The sequence below is a fragment of the Serinus canaria genome, chromosome 8 (genome assembly GCF_022539315.1).
Source record: "Serinus canaria isolate serCan28SL12 chromosome 8, serCan2020, whole genome shotgun sequence".
In the NCBI taxonomy this organism is placed as follows: domain Eukaryota; kingdom Metazoa; phylum Chordata; class Aves; order Passeriformes; family Fringillidae; genus Serinus; species Serinus canaria.
Genome location: NC_066322.1, coordinates 884,765 through 904,247, shown reverse-complemented (window position 1 = coordinate 904,247; position 19,483 = coordinate 884,765). Strand labels below are relative to the sequence as shown.

The window sequence follows — 19,483 nt, the reverse complement described above, 5'->3', positions numbered from 1 at the left end:
AAAAACCAACCTGGGCAGAAAACCATGGAACAAAAATCCTGGGATTGATGGGGAGATGTAGAAGAACAAGATGGAAAATGGGGGGAGAAGACACCCAATAAGAGTGTCTCTAATTAGAAGCATTAATTAGCAATCCCTGTTGGAATCTGAGTCAATGGATTTAAAATTGAGGAATTTTGCAGTTCCATGTTCAAAGGGAAAGGGAAAAGGGCTCAGGACTGAAAGGAAATATCCCAGTGGGCAGAGGGATGTGATCCTGAATAATCCAGGAATTCCATGCATGTAAAACTGTCAAAATAAAAATTCATAGTTTGAATTATTTCCTTTTTATTTCATTTTCCCTCTGTGAATGAGCAGCAATCCCATCATTGCTCTCAGACTGATTTTTACATTTAAATGAAATTAATTCTGTCCTTCTTGGCTTCTTTTCCTCAAAGCAGCAAACCAGGTGGGCCAATTCCTTCCAACCAGGGAATTCTGCTCCTGACTTTACAAAATGGGACTGCCCAGACACCTTTTTCTGCCTCCTGTGGGATTTAATAGCTGGCCTTGCTCCATGATTAGAAAATGCCATGATTCCAAAAATAATAATAAAAAAAAAAAAAATTAAAAATCTGTCAGATGGGGAGGAATGCCAGATCTTGCCTCACCTATGGAATCTGGCAGCTGCTGCAGCATGTTGGAGGAGAGGAGGAGATCCTCCAGCCCCTCACAGCCCGAGATGTCCAGGTCGACCGTCTCGATCCTGTTTTTGGACACATCCAGGTACACGAGCTGTTTTAACTTCCCTATAGACTTAATAGCACGTGAGACAGAGTTACTTGAGCAGATAGAGCTGTTAATTAGAGCGTTAATTAGAGACAAACACACAAATCCAGCTGATCTGGAGTTCTCTCAGCACCCTTGGGATCGCCGCTCTCCCCGCGGCGGGGCCGGCGTGGGCTCAGCCTCAAAGGAACAAAATGAACCCCCCCAGGGTAATTAATGAGCTCCAAGTTCATTAAACCTGCTGGGATTTGGCATTTCTGGGCATGCAGGTGAGGTGCTTCTCCATCTGGACACAGATCCAGGGGATATTCCCAATTCCCACCTTCCACCAGGCAGGTGGAGCTTTTCTGTGTTGAACCATCCCAAATCTTTTATATTAATTAATTAATTAATTAATTAACTGATGACTCTCTGCACCCACCCAAGGAAATGCACAGGCAGGTGTTCCCTGCCAGGCAAACGGGGGAATCACCAAATCACCCAATAATTCCCTAAAATAAATGTCCATACCCCAGGTAGCACTTGCAAGGAATTATTGTCCATCCACAACTCCTTCAGATTCTGGATTTGTTCAAGAACCTCAGGCTGAGGAAAAGAATAAATCATTATGGGAGGCTTAGTCAAGCACTGTGTCTTTAGCTAAATAAAAATCAACATTTTCTTACAAAAATAAAGCTTCCTTCTTCACTTCCCTTTGGTTTCCCCACCTCAGCCCTCCAGGTGTTCAAGGACAAGGAGAGAACATTCCCTTGGTGTAATCTGACCACTGCTGCTCTTTATGAAAACTTGTACAATTTAAGAACCTTTTGCAATAGAAATGAGCCCAAAGGACACATCCTGGGGAGATTGAACATCTGCAGCTGGCACAGCCAGGAGTCAGAATGCACAGGAGAAAATGGGCACTGATAAAACCTGGAATTGCAGAATCAAACTTTCATCTGCTTTATTCTTCTCAGGGTACCAGTGAGAGGAGCTAAAAAAGGCAATTCCCCAAACCACTCCTCACTCCTTACAGCTGTGAAACCCCAGAATTACAAATCCAGGCCACAAACATTCCCAAGTTTCCCCAGCAGTGTTTTCCTTTCCCATAAAACACTTTCCTCAGTAAAAAAATTTGCCTTTGCCCTCGCAGGTTGTAGAGATTTTTTTCAAAGCCTGTCAGAACCTGGTATTAAATGTTCCATGAAATATTCCACGACGTATTCCACTCCAAATCAGCCTTTGGAGGCAGAACAATTGCTCTGGGGCGATTCCAACACAGGCCAAGAGAGACCTGGAGCTGCCCTGCATGGTCTGGTTTGGAATGTTGCCATTCCCAGGAGAAATCTGATTTCCCACCTGCCCAGGAAACGGTGGGAGAAGCTCCTGCTGCCTCAGCAGATAAGAACAAAGCTGATGAACAGGAGGACTCACCCCTTGTTTTCCACGTCTCCACCTAATGAGCTCCCATTAAAAGCTGGTGGTGAGCATTTTAAAGATGATTTATTTTGCCTCTCTTAATTCCATTGAAATTCCGCTGTCCTTGGATGATTAAAACCACTTCTCATTTCCAGGCTGAGCTGATTAATGGGAATTTGATACTATTTGTTCCTGGGCTGATTAATGTTTCTTTATCCCTCTGGAGTGTTCACGGGCTGAGGTCATTATGGATAATCATAATTTCCCCTCTCAGCTTTAATTTGCTTTCCAATCCCTCTCATTAACAGACACCTTTCTGCAAGGCCTGTTCCTGGGCTGTGCAGGGCACACTCTGATGGGCAATTCCTTGGACTGTGATTTCCCAGGATGGTGGAATTTCCCATGGAATATTCCACATTATGGCCCCCCCCATGATCCAGACAGGATCTCGTGGGTGGGTTGGTATCAAAGTGCCATTAAAAACTTATTTGTCTGTGTCAGAAAGGCTTTGGTTTGGGGCTGTTTGGGGAATGTTCACATTTTCCACACAGCTTGCTGCCACTGGAATAGCGTGGAATGGGACCAGGAATAGGACAGAAAAGGAATAGGAAGAGAAGAGAAAAGGAATGGGAAGAGGAGTAGAATAAAATAGAATAGAACAGGCAAAGGAATAGAACAGGGATAGGAACAGGAACAGGAACAGAAGGGAACCAGCTGGAAGGGTTTTACACTGACCACCCAGTCCAGCTCCCTGACCAACTCAGTCTGGCCAAACCTTAAAGGATGTTTTTCAGGGAATTGTCCAAATGTCCCTTTCCAGGAGCCTGTCCCAGGGTCTGACCACCCCCTCCATACAGAAAAGCTTCCTGGGATCGATTCTGAATGGAAAACTCACAGGAATTTTTGAGGAAGTCACATCCTCTTTTATCCTCTTTCCTTTTCCTTCCCTCCCCATTCCCCTCCTGAATTTCTCCCTAAGCCTTGCTGCTGCCTGCAGACTCCTGGACCTCTGGGGCCAAACTTGGCACAGCTGCTGCCTCCAGCCTTGCCCTGCTCCAGGCACAGCTCCTCCTCCTCCTCCTCCTCCTCCTCCTGGACCAGGTTTGACTCCCCAGAAAGAACCAGGGAGGTGCCAAACTTTGGGATTTGCCTCTTCCCTTCCTTGATGGCAGCTTGGGTGCAGCTGCTCTCCAGGGAGCCAGACTGGCATTCCAGGGGTGCACAGACTCCCTGGACCTGGGAACCCTGATGCCAGCAGGGTGGGTGAGCAGAACAGAGCAGAGCAGAGAATGAACAGAAGCTCATTTTGGCCGTGGCAGCCCCGTGGCTCCATCAGGAAGGGCACAGAGGTCTCCAGCCCCAAGGGAAGGTCCCAGCAGTCCCAGAACACCAGAGAAATGAGGCTCTCCCACACCACCCACTCACCTTTCTCCACTAAAAAGGAAATTTCTATGGAATCCCGAGTCAGAGTTTCAGAACCCATGAAAACAGGACCTTTTAATCCTTTTTTTTCCAGGTGTGAGTTAAACTAGCACCACTTTTCCTGTGACATTCCTGCACGTTCCCACTGTGCCTTGGCCTCTTGGGCCATTTGCCTCCTGGCATTTGATTCCAGTTCCTACATTTTGGCTGGAAAATGAGTAAACTTGGGAATTCTGGCCCTGGCAGGAGGATGGCACCACCTCTCCCCTGATCTATCACTCGTGGGATCACTGGGCTGCCATGGAAATATCTGGAATATTGTCCAGTTCCTTCCAAACACCACAAACCCAACCCCCCCAGAAGAGAGGCTCTGAACTCAGGCAGGATTCAATTCCTACCATTAAAATTCCAAGCTGCTCTTCCGAAAATTTCTCTCTGTTTATCCAGGCTGAAGATTTTAATTAAAAATTGGAGTCCAATCCTCTCTTTCCTCCTGCATGGAATCAATGAGCAGCCTGGAACAGGGTGGGAGCTGCTCCATAAAACAGATGTAGAGACTTTGCTACAGCTTTGTAGCGCCAGGTGACATTTCAGGCTTTGTTTGAGGTGGGATGATCTCAGTTTTAACTGAAGCTACAGGAACTATTCCCTTGTAGGACTGTAATCCCTGCTCCTGTTCTTCCATGGCTCCCAAGGAACAGCATCTCTCACTGACAACACAGAAAATTCCCCAAATATTTCAATCTCAGGGAGATTAATTCTGATTTTGGGGATGAATCAGGGGCAGAAATTCCTTCTGAGGTTCAGAATGGATCTCTGCTGGAATTGCAGAATCCCAGACTGGTTTGGGTCAGGGGGAAAGGAGTCCCTTGCCCCAGGCCATGATCCCACAAAGCCTCTCCAGTAAAAGTTTAAAGCCCCGTGCACAGAGCACCCCAACCTCCCCAGGCTGCCCCTTGGAGCATTCCTGGAGCATTCCTTACCAGCTCAGAGAACTCATTATTGCCCAGGTCCAGCCTCTCCAGCTGAGTCAGCTTGTGCATTGACCTGCAGAGACCCAAAATGAGATTTTAGCTGGCAAAAGGTCGGTCAGGTTTTGGGGGGATGAGACCAAAGCTGCACTGATACTCTGATGGCAAAAAAAAAGAACGGCACCAGTTTGATGCTGATGCAAATTCCAGCCATTTATTCCATCCCTGAGACATTGGCTGCCAAAAGCCAGCAACAGTTATTTTCCTATAAAAATAAATTCTATAAAATCTTGGTAGATTTTTGTGTATTTCCCAGGGAAAATGCCACCTGTTGTATCAGTAAGTGATTGAAATGAAGTAGAACAGAAATTGTGGCTCTTTGAGAGGGATTTATGCATTTGCTGTGGTTTTTTATGAACCACTAGAAAGTGTTTGGACTCTTGAGCCAGGTCCCCTGCTCTGAGGTTCAGATTTAATCAAGTTCAAAGTTAATAAATCAATTTTTGCCTTTGTTTCCATGAGCAAAACTGGAGCAGGGCTTTATCCCAAGGGCAGAATTCCTCCTTAAGCCCCGACAGACCCAAGTGAAGCAAACCCCACGCTGGGTTTGGGGGCTGCAGTGAAAAAAGAGGATAAAAATAATGAAATCATTTAACATGAACTGCAACAGGCAGTGCAGAGGCCTCCTGAGGTAATCAGATCCTAATCAAAAAATTAGCATAGCCTTAATTGCTGTGATCTAAAATATCAACCATTTCATCTCTGCAATTTGTACCAGAGGTAAAAGTGATTGTTGCTGAAAGGCTGTGGCTGAAAAACAGAGCCCTGCTTCAGCATTTCAGCCTGGCTGTGTTTTATGGCCAGAAAATGTCACTTTTCCTTTCCTGAAATGGGGAAATAAACTACAAAAAAGCAGGAATTAAAGTCCACAGGAACAGGGAATAAACCCCAGAGAAACAGGGAATAAACTCCACGGAAATAGGGAAATAAATTCCTCAGAAATAGAAAATACACTCCACAGAAATAGAAAATAAACCCCCAAAAAACCAAGAAAATAAACTCCATAGGAACATGAAAATAAACTCCACAGACATAGGAAATAAACTCCACAGAAACAGGAAAATAAACACCACAAAACCAGGAAAATAAACCCCAGAGAAACAGGGAATATCCTCCACAGAAATAGGGAAATAAATGCCACAGAAATAGGAAATAAACTCCATAAACCCAGGAAATAAACCCCACAGGAACAGGGAAAAAAACCCCACTGAAATGGATCACCATATATTATTATAACTAATCTTTTAATCATGACACGTCATCTATATAATATATATCTTAATATTTTATATATCTCTATTATGTCTTTTCAATGATTAAATCCTGGAACTCTTCAGGGAATAGATACACTCAAATTGGTAAAACCTCTGTCTTTTTCATAATTGATAAAATAAAATTTAAAAATTTTATTTGAAAAACAAAGCCAATGAATAAAAGAGAATCAATTAATAAAAATCAAATAATATGATGAAATAATTTTAAAATAAAAATCAATAATCAGTTTTCCAGACAACTTTACCCCCTTTATAAGTAGGAAAAGCCCTTTTTTTCCTGAAGTAAAACAATGGGAAAAGCCTTTTTTTCCCAGAGCAAAGCAATGGGATGCATTTCCCAGCCTCTTCCCTGAGCAGCAAACGGATCCAGCTTGGAAAATCCTCAAGGGAAACCTCGTAGTAGCAGCTGCTGATGAAAATATTGCCAATATTTTGATAAGACAGTGAAGCTGGGGGGGTGTGATCTCCCCAGAGCTGCTATTTGAGGAAAACAGGGCACCAGGAACGCTGCAAATATTTGTAAACCCAAAGTGTGGCAAACACTTCCCATCCTCATCAGGAACACGGGAGAAAGTGGAGCAGCATCTCAAAAAATAGCAGGAGAAAGTGAAGCTTTTCCCTAAATTTATCCCCCCCTGGACAGATTCTCAGCTGATTTAAATTGTCTCTTCCACTGACTTCAACAGACTTCAAAAAAAACACTCCAAAAAGCTGTGATTTTTGCCAAGCAGCCTCCAGAAGTGGGGTTTGGGAAGTGTTGGGATGAGGGGAATGTGGGTTTGATGGCAGGGATGTTTGTAAGGCACAGGGAAGTTTGGACCCCTCTGTTATCAGGTTCCTGGGAGTAAAAATCCATTTATCCAGCAGAATCCTGCCAGAAGGGAGGAAAAGGACTGGGAGAGCTGCAATCTCAGCATGTCACTGGAATTCCTGGGTTATTCACTCAGGATTGGGAGCTGTAATCTCAGCATGTCACTGGAATTCCTGGGTTATTCACTCAGGATTGGGGAGCTGCAATCTCAGCCTGTCACTGGAATTCCTGGGTTATTCACTCAGGATTGGGGAGCTGTAATCTCAGCATGTCACTCTGGAATTCCTGGGTTATTCACTCAGGATTGGAGAGCTGCAATCTCAGCCTGTCACTGGAATTCCTGGGTTATTCACTCAGGATTGGGAGCTGCAATCTCAGCCTGTCACTCTGGAATTCCTGGGTTATTCACTCAGGATTGGGAGCTGCAATCTCAGCCTGTCACTCTGGAATTCCTGGGTTATTCACTCAGGATTGGGAGCTGCAATCTCAGCATGTCACTCTGGAATTCCTGGGTTATTCACTCAGGATTGGAGAGCTGCAATCTCAGCCTGTCACTGGAATTCCTGGGTTATTCACTCAGGATTGGGGAGCTGTAATCTCAGCCTGTCACTCTGGAATTCCTGGATTATTCACTCAGGATTGGAGAGCTGCAATCGCAGCCTGTCACTCTGGAATTCCTGGGTTATTCACTCAGGATTGGGAGCTGCAATCTCAGCCTGTCACTCTGGAATTCCTGGGTTATTCACTCAGGATTGGGGAGCTGCAATCTCAGCCTGTCACTGGAATTCCTGGGTTATTCACTCAGGATTGGGAGCTGCAATCTCAGCCTGTCACTCTGGAATTCCTGGGTTATTCACTCAGGATTGGGAGCTGCAATCTCAGCCTGTCACTCTGGAATTCCTGGGTTATTCACTCAGGATTGGGAGCTGCAATCTCAGCCTGTCACTCTGGAATTCCTGGGTTATTCACTCAGGATTGGGAGAGCTGCAATCTCAGCCTGTCACTGGAATTCCTGGGTTATTCACTCAGGATTGGGGAGCTGTAATCTCAGCCTGTCACTCTGGAATTCCTGGATTATTCACTCAGGATTGGGGAGCTGCAATCTCAGCCTGTCACTCTGGAATTCCTGGGTTATTCACTCAGGATTGGGAGCTGCAATCTCAGCCTGTCACTCTGGAATTCCTGGGTTATTCACTCAGGATTGGGAGCTGCAATCTCAGCCTGTCACTCTGGAATTCCTGGGTTATTCACTCAGGATTGGGGAGCTGCAATCTCAGCCTGTCACTCTGGAATTCCTGGGTTATTCACTCAGGATTGGGAGCTGTAATCTCAGCCTGTCACTGGAATTCCTGGGTTATTCACTCAGGATTGGAGAGCTGCAATCTCAGCCTGTCACTCTGGAATTCCTGGGTTATTCACTCAGGATTGGGGAGCTGTAATCTCAGCATGTCACTGGAATTCCTGGGTTATTCACTCAGGATTGGAGAGCTGCAATCTCAGCCTGTCACTCTGGAATTCCTGGGTTATTCACTCAGGATTGGGAGCTGCAATCTCAGCCTGTCACTCTGGAATTCCTGGGTTATTCACTCAGGATTGGGAGCTGTAATCTCAGCCTGTCACTCTGGAATTCCTGGGTTATTCACTCAGGATTGGGAGCTGCAATCTCAGCCTGTCACTGGAATTCCTGGGTTATTCACTCAGGACTGGGAGAGCTGCAATCTCAGCCTGTCACTGGAATTCCTGGGTTATTCACTCAGGATTGGGGAGCTGCAATCTCAGCCTGTCACTCTGGAATTCCTGGGTTATTCACTCAGGATTGGGGAGCTGCAATCTCAGCCTGTCACTCTGGAATTCCTGGGTTATTCACTCAGGATTGGAGAGCTGCAATCTCAGCCTGTCACTCTGGAATTCCTGGGTTATTCACTCAGGACTGGGAGAGCTGCAATCTCAGCCTGTCACTGGAATTCCTGGGTTATTCACTCAGGATTGGGGAGCTGCAATCTCAGCCTGTCACTCTGGAATTCCTGGGTTATTCACTCAGGATTGGGAGCTGCAATCTCAGCCTGTCACTCTGGAATTCCTGGGTTATTCACTCAGGATTGGGAGCTGTAATCTCAGCATGCTTTGGAAGATTGCAAGGGGGGAGCTGGGAAATCTGATTATTGCAGGAATTTCAGCCTGAGAGCCCCAGGGAGCAGAGGAACCCAGACAAAGGAGAGCAGAGGAGATCAGAGTGCTGAGGAGTCACTCGTTGCCATGGGGGATGGGATGTCCCATTTCTGGCTGCTTTCAGCCCATTTCCCCAGTTCCCAGTTTCCCCAGGGAACACATTCCCTGGCAGTGCACACACACACTGCAATCTCTCCCATTCTAATGGTTTAGATAAATATCATTATTTTTGGGCCTTCCCATTCCCTTCACTGTGCAATCCCTGTTTTTCCTATTTTCCCTGTTTACCTGCTCCAGCCTTTCCCATTTCCCAAATGAGCTCTCCCCCTTTTTTCACTCCTTAACTGATTTTTTGGGGTTTGGACATCCTGTTGGACTCCTGAGAGTATCCTAAATTTATTCTGATGTTTTCCTTTTACTCTGGGAGGAATCTGAAATCTTCCCCATGGCACAATCATCCCTTGGGCTCAGGAGAGAATTCCCTGGCAGGAATTTTAGCAAGAACAGGAAAACCTGCCCCCTCTGCCTTGCTCCCAGTGGATATTTTCCTGCACTGGATCCATGGCTCCCAGGCCCTTCACACCCCTCTCAAACTCTCCCATCCCTTATTCCCACCTGGAGAGCTCCTGATTTATCCCCAAATTCCCACTGGTGCCTTAGGGTGTGGCTTTGCACATTCAATCCCAAATTCCCACTGGTGCCTTGGGATGTGGCTTTGCACATTCAATCCCAAATTCCCACTGGTGCCTTAGGATGTGACTTTGCACATTCAATCCCAAATTCCCACTGGTGCCTTAGGATGTGACTTTGCACATTCAATCCCAAATTCCCACTGGTGCCTTAGGGTGTGGCTTTGCACATTCAATCCCAAATTCCCACTGGTGCCTTAGGATGTGACTTTGCACATTCAATCCCAGATTCCCACTGGTGCTTTAGGGTGTGACTTTGCACATTCAATCCCAGATTCCCACTGGTGCCTTAGGGTGTGACTTTGCACATTCAATCCCAAATTCCCACTGGTGCCTTGGGATGTGACTTTGCACATTCAATCCCAAATTCCCACTGGTGCCTTAGGATGTGACTTTGCACACTAAATCCCAAATTCCCACTGGTGCCTTTGGATGTGACTTTGCACATTCAATCCCAAATTCCCACTGGTGCCTTAGGGTGTGGCTTTGCACATTCAATCCCAAATTCCCACTGGTGCTTTAGGGTGTGACTTTGCACATTCAATCCCAGATTCCCACTGGTGCCTTGGGATGTGACTTTGCACATTCAATCCCAGATTCCCACTGGTGCCTTAGGGTGTGACTTTGCACATTCAATCCCAAATTCCCACTGGTGCCTTAGGGTGTGACTTTGCACATTCAATCCCAGATTCCCACTGGTGCCTTAGGGTGTGGCTTTGCACACTAAATCCCAAATTCCCACTGGTGCCTTAGGGTGTGACTTTGCACATTCAATCCCAAATTCCCACTGGTGCCTTAGGATGTGACTTTGCACACTAAATCCCAAATTCCCACTGGTGCCTTTGGATGTGACTTTGCACATTCAATCCCAGATTCCCACTGGTGCCTTAGGGTGTGGCTTTGCACACTAAATCCCAAATTCCCACTGGTGCTTTAGGGTGTGACTTTGCACATTCAATCCCAGATTCCCACTGGTGCTTTAGGGTGTGACTTTGCACATTCAATCCCAGATTCCCACTGGTGCCTTAGGGTGTGACTTTGCACATTCAATCCCAGATTCCCACTGGTGCCTTAGGGTGTGGCTTTGCACACTAAATCCCAAATTCCCACTGGTGCCTTAGGGTGTGACTTTGCACATTCAATCCCAGATTCCCACTGGTGCCTTAGGGTGTGGCTTTGCACACTAAATCCCAAATTCCCACTGGTGCCTTAGGGTGTGACTTTGCACATTCAATCCCAGATTCCCACTGGTGCCTTAGGGTGTGACTTTGCACATTCAATCCCAAATTCCCACTGGTGCCTTGGGATGTGACTTTGCACATTCAATCCCAAATTCCCACTGGTGCCTTAGGGTGTGACTTTGCACATTCAATCCCAGATTCCCACTGGTGCCTTAGGGTGTGACTTTGCACATTCAATCCCAGATTCCCACTGGTGCCTTAGGGTGTGACTTTGCACATTCAATCCCAGATTCCCACTGGTGCCTTAGGGTGTGACTTTGCACATTCAATCCCAAATTCCCACTGGTGCCTTGGGATGTGACTTTGCACACTAAATCCCAAATTCCCACTGGTGCCTTGGGATGTGGCTTTGCACACTAAATCCCAAATTCCCACTGGTGCCTTAGGGTGTGACTTTGCACATTCAATCCCAGATTCCCACTGGTGCCTTAGGGTGTGACTTTGCACATTCATCCCAGATTCCCACTGGTGCCTTAGGGTGTGGCTTTGCACATTCAATCCCAAATTCCCACTGGTGCCTTAGGGTGTGACTTTGCACATTCAATCCCAAATTCCCACTGGTGCCTTGGGATGTGGCTTTGCACATTCAATCCCAAATTCCCACTGGTGCCTTAGGGTGTGACTTTGCACATTCAATCCCAAATTCCCACTGGTGCCTTGGGATGTGACTTTGCACATTCAATCCCAAATTCCCACTGTGCCTTAGGGTGTGACTTTGCACATTCATTCCCAATTCCCACTGGTGCCTTAGGGTGTGACTTTGCACATTCAATCCCAAATTCCCACTGGTGCCTTGGGATGTGACTTTGCACATTCAATCCCAAATTCCCACTGGTGCCTTGGGATGTGACTTTGCACACTAAATCCCAAATTCCCACTGGTGCCTTAGGGTGTGACTTTGCACATTCAATCCCAAATTCCCACTGTGCTGCCCTCAGAATCCTGCCCATTTTTGGGCACTGCAACTTCTCCTCCTCAAGAAGCAAATGAATCCTGAAGTCCAGGAGAAATCCTATTTTATTTTTCCCCCTGCATCAGGACTTGCTCTTTGGAAAGGATCCATTGGATGTCATTTTCCCAGCAGGTCCTGCAGGAAAAGAATTCCTGCAGCCAAACTCCCCAGGCTCTGCAGAGAGGCAGGGCTGTCAGGGAGGCAGTGAGTCAGAGGATGAGAGCAGCAAATCCAGGGAATTTCTCATCCCTCCAGACCCTGCTGAGTCACCGGGCCCAAGGAGCTCCTGCAGCCCTTCCCTCTTCCAGCTGAACTTGGGAACAAATCCCCCAGAACCTTGGGAAGGTTTTCCTCTGCCCGGGGGGGGGGGAATTGGAAAAGCAAAAGCTTCCACAGACACCAAAAGATTGGATCTACAGCCTTAGAAAAAACTTGGATTAATGCAAAAATACAGACATTAAACATAGACATAAAACATAAACATAAAAAAAAATCAGCTTATGTTTCTGTAGTTATAAGTAAGAATATGCCTTAATTGAGAAACTGAATTAATGAAATAGTCAAGAGTTTACAATATAAAAGTGCAGTTTTATAAAGAGAAGAGTTTAGAAGTGATAAGAGAAACATGTGTGTGCATGTGAGTTAAAAACCCATCAGACAAAAGTATCCACAGTACAACAGGAGTAACTAAAAGTGATAACTTGGAAAAGTGGAATAAACCCTGTAACAACTGTCTATTCGTTTTAAAAATACATATTATATAAATTATTATATATAATATAAAAATATATTATATGATATAAATAATATATAATATATAATATGATATATGTTATAAATATAAATATATAATATGTAATATAATATATACATAATATATAGTTACGTTATAATATAATATAACTGTATCTTCTTTTATAATATGTATATATCATTATCCATTCGATCTATATATATCATATAATATCAATATAATCTAAGCTACTATATATCCTACTCTCAACTCACTATCTATCCTCTACTATCCTCTAATATCATCTACTATATATAATATACTATAATCTACATTATTTTTTATACATTTATATTAGCATCTATTATTGTTATTTATAATATAAAATCTATATTTATATTAGATGTCATTATACTATTTTATATTCATTCATATTCTATTCTCTTCATCTTCTCTTCTCTTCTATTCTTCTATTCTCTTCTATTCTCTTCTATTCTCTCTTCTCTTATCTTCTCTTCTCTTACTCGCACTTCTCGCTCTTCTCGCCTCTTCTCGCCTATTCTCTTATCCTCTCATCTCTATCTCATTATCATATCCTATTATCTCCTATTATATCCTATTATCTTACTTATATTCTCTTATCTTATAGCATTTATTTATAGCCTATTTATTATAGCATAGCATCTCATCTTACATTACATTATATTACTTATATTATATATAAATTATATCTCTAACATGACGAAACTTGTACCTACTCCAAAGCTCTAACCAACAACTTTCTCCTTTCAAATCTCCCAGTTTCTGAGACTAATGTTTATCTAAACAAGAAATCATTCTTAACTTTAAACCAATCCCCCCCTTCACTAAAAACAACAATATTAATTTATGGTGCCCTGTGTGAGGGATCAGCCAGGGCTGGAATTTACCTTTGGTAACTTTTGGTCCACTTAAGCCCCACTTCACTCAAATAATCCTGAGCAGAAGGGCCTCAGTATCCTGCTGGCACAGTAAAGCCCAAACCTTTTAATTCTGGACAGACCATGAAGGGAAAATATTTTCCTGGGGGTGTTTTCAACACTTCAGCTGAGCCCTTGGGGAGGAAAATGCTGCCACGGCCTCACTGAGCAGGGTCAGCTCATCTGGTGCTTCCCAGCTTTGGTTAGTCATTTAAAATATCAGATATTTATCTTGAAATGTCTGATAGTTATCTTAGAATATCAGATATTTATCTTGAAATGTCTGATAATTATCTTAGAATATCAGATATTTATCTTAAAATGCCAGATTTTGGTTTTTGAGTTACACTCAGCTGATTGACCTTTCCCTTCTATCATGGAATCTTTAATTTGGTTTATTTTGCTAAAAACCTTCAGTAGAATTTCTTTTATGAATGAAAAACAAAACACAACTCATCACAGAAACATCCCCAGTGCATTGGTACCAATCCAGGTATTTGGCATTTTGGGAATTCCAGGTGAATAAATGCAAATAGCCCAGCACTTACTTTGGTAGAGTTTTCAAGTGGTTTTCTCTTAACTCCAAAATTCGCAATTTGACAAGTCTGGAAATAGGAGAGGAAATAAAGAATGCATTGGAAGGATCCATTGGAATGGTTTGAAATGATTCCTTCCACTTTGAAGGAGTCTGTTTTATGGGAAACAATCCAAAGTCCAGTTCTTGTGGGAGCAAAATCAGAGCCAAACGATTTCATGGGATTTCTGCCCTGCTCTGAATTCTCCTGGAAAGCTCTGGCATTGATCAGGCTTTCCCAGCAATGTTAAATTCATTTTATTAATGCCTCCAGCAAGGCCAACACAGGAAAAGCTGGGAAGTTTGGAAGAAAATAAAAAAAAATAAATCAAGAAATAAAACAAGAGCAAAGTTTGTAAGTGTGAGGTCCCAAACAGATGGGGCAGGAGGGAAATGACAACAAAAACAGAGGAGTGGGAGTCCCTGAGTTCACACAGAACCAGCACTTGTGGAAGGAAATGTTTGCTAATAAAGATTTGGGCTCCTCAACCTTAATCCCAAATGATCCTTAATCCCAAATGATCCTTAATCCCAAATGATCCTTAATCCCAAATGATCAGCCCCAGCCCCAGAGGGCTCTGCCAGAGCAGGGTGGGCACCAACACCACCCTGGGGGCTCCATCCAACCTTCCTGGGTGCTGGATTCACACCTGACTCCAGGGGCAGGGACTGGGGCCATCCTGGCATTCCACAACTCCTGACTGGCAGGAACTGGGGCCATCCTGGCATTCCACAACTCCTGACTGGCAGGGACTGGGGCCATCCTGGCATTCCACAACTCCTGACTGGCAGGAACTGGGGCCATCCTGGCATTCCACCACTCCTGACTGGCAGGAACTGGGGCCATCCTGGCATTCCACCACTCCTGACTGGCAGGGACTGGGGCCACCCTGGCATTCCACAACTCCTGACTGGCAGGAACTGGGGCTATCCTGGCATTCCACAACTCCTGACTGGCAGGAACTGGGGCCATCCTGGCATTCCACAACTCCTGACTGGCAGGAACTGGGGCTATCCTGGCATTCCACAACTCCTGACTGGCAGGAACTGGGGCTATCCTGGCATTCCACAACTCCTGACTGGCAGGGACTGGAGCCATCCTGGCATTCCACAACTCCTGACAGGCAGGAACTGGGGCCATCCTGGCATTCCACAACTCCTGACTGGCAGGGACTGGGGCTATCCTGGCATTCCACAACTCCTGACTGGCAGGGACTGGGGCCATCCTGGCATTCCACAACTCCTGACAGGCAGGAACTGGAGCCATCCTGGCATTCCACAACTCCTGACTGGCAGGGACTGGGGCTATCCTGGCATTCCACAACTCCTGACTGGCAGGGACTGGGGTCATCCTGGCATTCCACAACTCCTGACTGGCAGGAACTGGGGCCATCCTGGCATTCCACAACTCCTGACAGGCAAATTCCTTCCTCCTGCTGCTACTTTGTGCTTCCCAGAGGGGCTCAGGCCTGGCCCAGGGGGTGTGATTAGAATGATAATTCTTATAGTAACAGTAATTATAATAATATATCTAAAATAAATAAATAAAATAAAATAAAATAAAATAAAATAAAATAAAATAAAATAAAATAAAATAATAAAATAAAATAATAAAATAAAATAAAATAAAATAATAAAATAAAATAAAATAAAATAAAATAAATAAATACATAAAATAAAATAAAATAAAATAAAATAAAATAAAATAAAAATAAAATAAAAATCAGCATCATCATCATCCCAGCATTTTTATCCCCCCAGGCCTCAGCAGCCCAGTGTCCCTCCCAGCAGGATTTTGTCACATTTCGTCATTTGGTTTGGAGAGCTGAGCTGATGTTCCCATAGATAATAAATAAATACATTTGAAAAAATGAAATAAATTTTATAAAATAAAATAAAATAAAATAAAATAAAATAAAATAATAAAAATTAAAATAAAATAATAAAACAAAATAAAATAAAATAAAATAAATCAATATTAAAACATTCCCCCAGGTGGCTGCAGGGACCAGCCTAAAGCTTGGCTTGGGTGAGTTCTGTGACAAAACCAGAGCTTTGTTGTGCTGATCTTTTGTTGAGCTCCTTGCCCAGGGGCCAATCCCAGGGCAGAATTCCCAGCAGTTCCCAGTGGGATGAATTCCCCATTTCTGCCAGGGCTGTGCAGGGTGGGGACCCCCAGCTCCAGTGGGAATTGGGCTCACTCTGTGTCCAGGGGGAGGAGAGCAGCTTGTGGGGAAGGAGAATTGTTCTGAAGGGTTTGCTTTGATTCTTACTCATTTTTTCCCTTTTATTGCTGTTAATAAAATGTTCTTTATGCCCTTTCAGGGTTCTGAGCCTGCTTTGCCTCTCTCCTGATCCTGTCTGGAGCAGGAGGTGAGGGCACTGCTGGCAGCACCGAGCCCACCCCAGCAGCTGGTGGAGACCTGAAGACCTGGTGACATCTCTGACTGGTGACCAAACCCCCTGCACGCTGACCTGGTGACATCTGTGACTGGTGACCAAACCCCCTGCACACTGACCTGGTGACATCACTGGTGACCAAACCCCCTGCACACTGACCTGGTGACATCTCTGACTGGTGACCAAACCCCCTGCACACTGACCTGGTGCCATCTGTGACTGGTGACCAAACCCCCTGCACGCTGACCTGGTGCCATCTCTGACTGGTGACCAAACCCCCTGCACACTGACCTGGTGACATCTCTGGTGACCAAACCCCCTGCACACTGACCTGGTGACATCTCTGACTGGTGACCAAACCCCCTGCACACTGACCTGGTGACATCTCTGGTGACCAAACCCCCTGCACACTGACCTGGTGACATCTCTGGTGACCAAACCCCCTGCACACTGACCTGGTGACATCTCTGACAGGTGACCAAACCCCCTGCACACTGACCTGGTGACATCTCTGGCTGGTGACCAAACCCCCTGCACACTGACCTGGTGACATCTCTGGTGACCAAACCCCTGCACACTGACCTGGTGACATCTCTGACTGGTGACCAAACCCCCTGCACACTGACCTGGTGACATCTCTGACTGGTGACCAAACCCCCTGCACACTGACCTGGTGACATCTGTGACTGGTGACCAAACCCCCTGCACACTGACCTGGTGACATCTCTGGTGACCAAACCCCCTGCACACTGACCTGGTGCCATCTCTGGTGACCAAACCCCCTGCACACTGACCTGGTGACATCTCTGACTGGTGACCAAACCCTCTGCACACTGACCTGGTGCCATCTCTGGCTGGTGACCAAACCCCCTGCACACTGACCTGGTGACATCTCTGACTGGTGACCAAACCCCCTGCACACTGACCTGGTGACATCTCTGACTGGTGACCAAACCCCCTGCACACTGACCTGGTGCCATCTCTGGCTGGTGACCAAACCCCCTGCACACTGACCTGGTGCCATCTCTGACTGGTGACCAAACCCCCTGCACACTGACCTGGTGACATCTCTGGTGACCAAACCCCCTGCACACTGACCTGGTGACATCTCTGGTGACCAAACCCCCTGCACACTGACCTGGTGACATCTCTGACTGGTGACCAAACCCTCTGCACACTGACCTGGTGCCATCTCTGGCTGGTGACCAAACCCTGTCCCCAGGATCCCTGCTCTGCCCTCAGCTGGCACTCCTGCCTCTGCTCCTGCTGGGTTTGTTCCTGCCCTCTCTGCCCACCCCTCCTGACTCCTCTCCCTGTTCTGCTTCCACATTCCACCTTGGCTTGTTCCAGCACCCTCAGCCAGCTCTCCCTGCCCTTCTGGCCCACAGCTCCTCACCCTCCTGTCCCTTTGTCCCCAGGAGGGTCCCTGAGAGGGAACCTGGCCCTGCCCCAGCTGGCTCCCTGCAGAGGGATGAGCCCTGCAGCTCCTCAGCTCTCCCCAGAGTCCATCCCCTCCCACCCCTGACACAGCCTCACTCACAGAACGGGCTGGAAAGCCAAAATCTCGGGGTTTGTGCTCATTTTTAAGGGCAGCCAGCTCTGAGAGGTCCCTGGGAGCCTGAGGGGGGTTCAGCACAGGAATGTGCTGCCGTGACTCATCCTTACCTTCCAAAGTTAGCTGGAAGAAACTCCAAAAAGGCATCGTTTAGATAGAGCTGGGTCAAATTTAGAAGTTGTGTGAAGCCATCTGGCAGCCTAAAAAAACAGAGCAAACCTTAATGCTCACCCCGAGTTGCCATGGAGATAATAACAATGTATATTTAGAAGCAGAAAGGTGACTTTCTCTCTCACCTACTTCTACCCAAATTCTCCTGAAGAACTCACTTTTAACAGACATTTTTGCCCATTCCCATCTCCTCTGCATTGCTGCAAACGGGAATGCAAAGGACTGGAAAGTCAGGGAAAGAAGACTCTGCATCCATTAGGATGGGAGGGAGGAAACAAAGGGGAGGGAGGGGAGTGGAGGGGAGGGAGGGGAGGGGAGGGGAGGGAGGGGAGGGGGAGGGGCTGGAAGAAGGAAGGGACAGGGAAGGGAAGGAAGGGAAGGGAAGGAAGGGAAGGGAGGGAACGGGAGGCGAAAGGCGAAGGGAAGGGAAGGGAAGGGCGGGAAGGGAGAGGGAAGTGGAAGGGGAAGGGAAGGGAAGGGAAGGGAAGGGGAAGGGGAAGGGAAGGGAAGGAAGGGAAGGAAGGTAAGGTAAGCGGAAGGAAGGGAAGGAAGGGAAGGGAACGAAGGTGAAGGAAGTAAGGGAAGGAAGGGAAGGGAGGGAAGGGAAGGGACGGGAAGGAAGGGAAGGGCAGGGAAGGGAAGGAAGTGGAAGGGAAGGAGGGAAGGAAGGGAAGGTGACGTGAAGGGAAGGGAAGGGAGGGAATGGGAGAGGTGAGGAGGGATAGGGATAGGAGAGGTGAGGAGAGGAGAGGAGAGGAGAGGAGAGGCGGGAGATGAGATGAGAGAGAGGAGAGGAGAGGACGAGAGAGAGAGGAGAGGAGAGATACGGAGAGAGAGGAGGGAGAGGATATGAGAGGAGAGGAGTGAGAGGAAGTATAAACAACACTTCTAGAGTTTGATTTGGGTTTTTACTCCTTTCGTCAAAATACTACCATCAGTCCTTCCTTCTCTTTCTCTCTTTTCTTAATGCTTTCTTTTTTCTCCGTTCTCTCCTCTCCTCTTCAATTTCTTTTTGGGTTTCCTCCCTCTCCTTTCTCTCTATTTTTTTAACTGAAAAAATCAACATTCACACCCTTTCTCCCCTCCTCCACTTTGTAAATTCGATTTTACAACTCATTTTTGGTGCTCTTTTGCAAGATTTTGAATAAGGAATAAGGAAAAAGGCTGGCACCAAGTGTCCAGGAGAAGCCTCACTGCGGTGGGGAGATGCCCAGCCTGAATGGCACAACAGAGCCCCAGATCTTCAGACAAACACACTCTGGGCCTAAATTAGAAACACAAATTTAAAACTGTGTAATTGAAACAAGCTAGCAAGAAATTCAGATTAAGCATGAGC

At 46.1% G+C, this 19,483-nt stretch overlaps 1 protein-coding gene across 1 annotated transcript in view; it reads right to left on the bottom strand.

The window, feature by feature from the left end:
* LOC103815082 (leucine-rich repeat-containing protein 7) overlaps nt 1–19,483 on the bottom strand; it is a 94,559-nt gene that overhangs the window by 24,355 nt on the left and 50,721 nt on the right. The window contains exons 6-9 of the mRNA XM_050977504.1: nt 13,996–14,052; nt 4,572–4,635; nt 1,279–1,353; nt 651–795 (exon numbers count right to left, since the gene is read on the bottom strand). Of these exons, the coding sequence (XP_050833461.1) occupies nt 651–795; nt 1,279–1,353; nt 4,572–4,635; nt 13,996–14,052 (341 nt within the window). The remainder of the gene's footprint in view (nt 1–650; nt 796–1,278; nt 1,354–4,571; nt 4,636–13,995; nt 14,053–19,483) is intronic.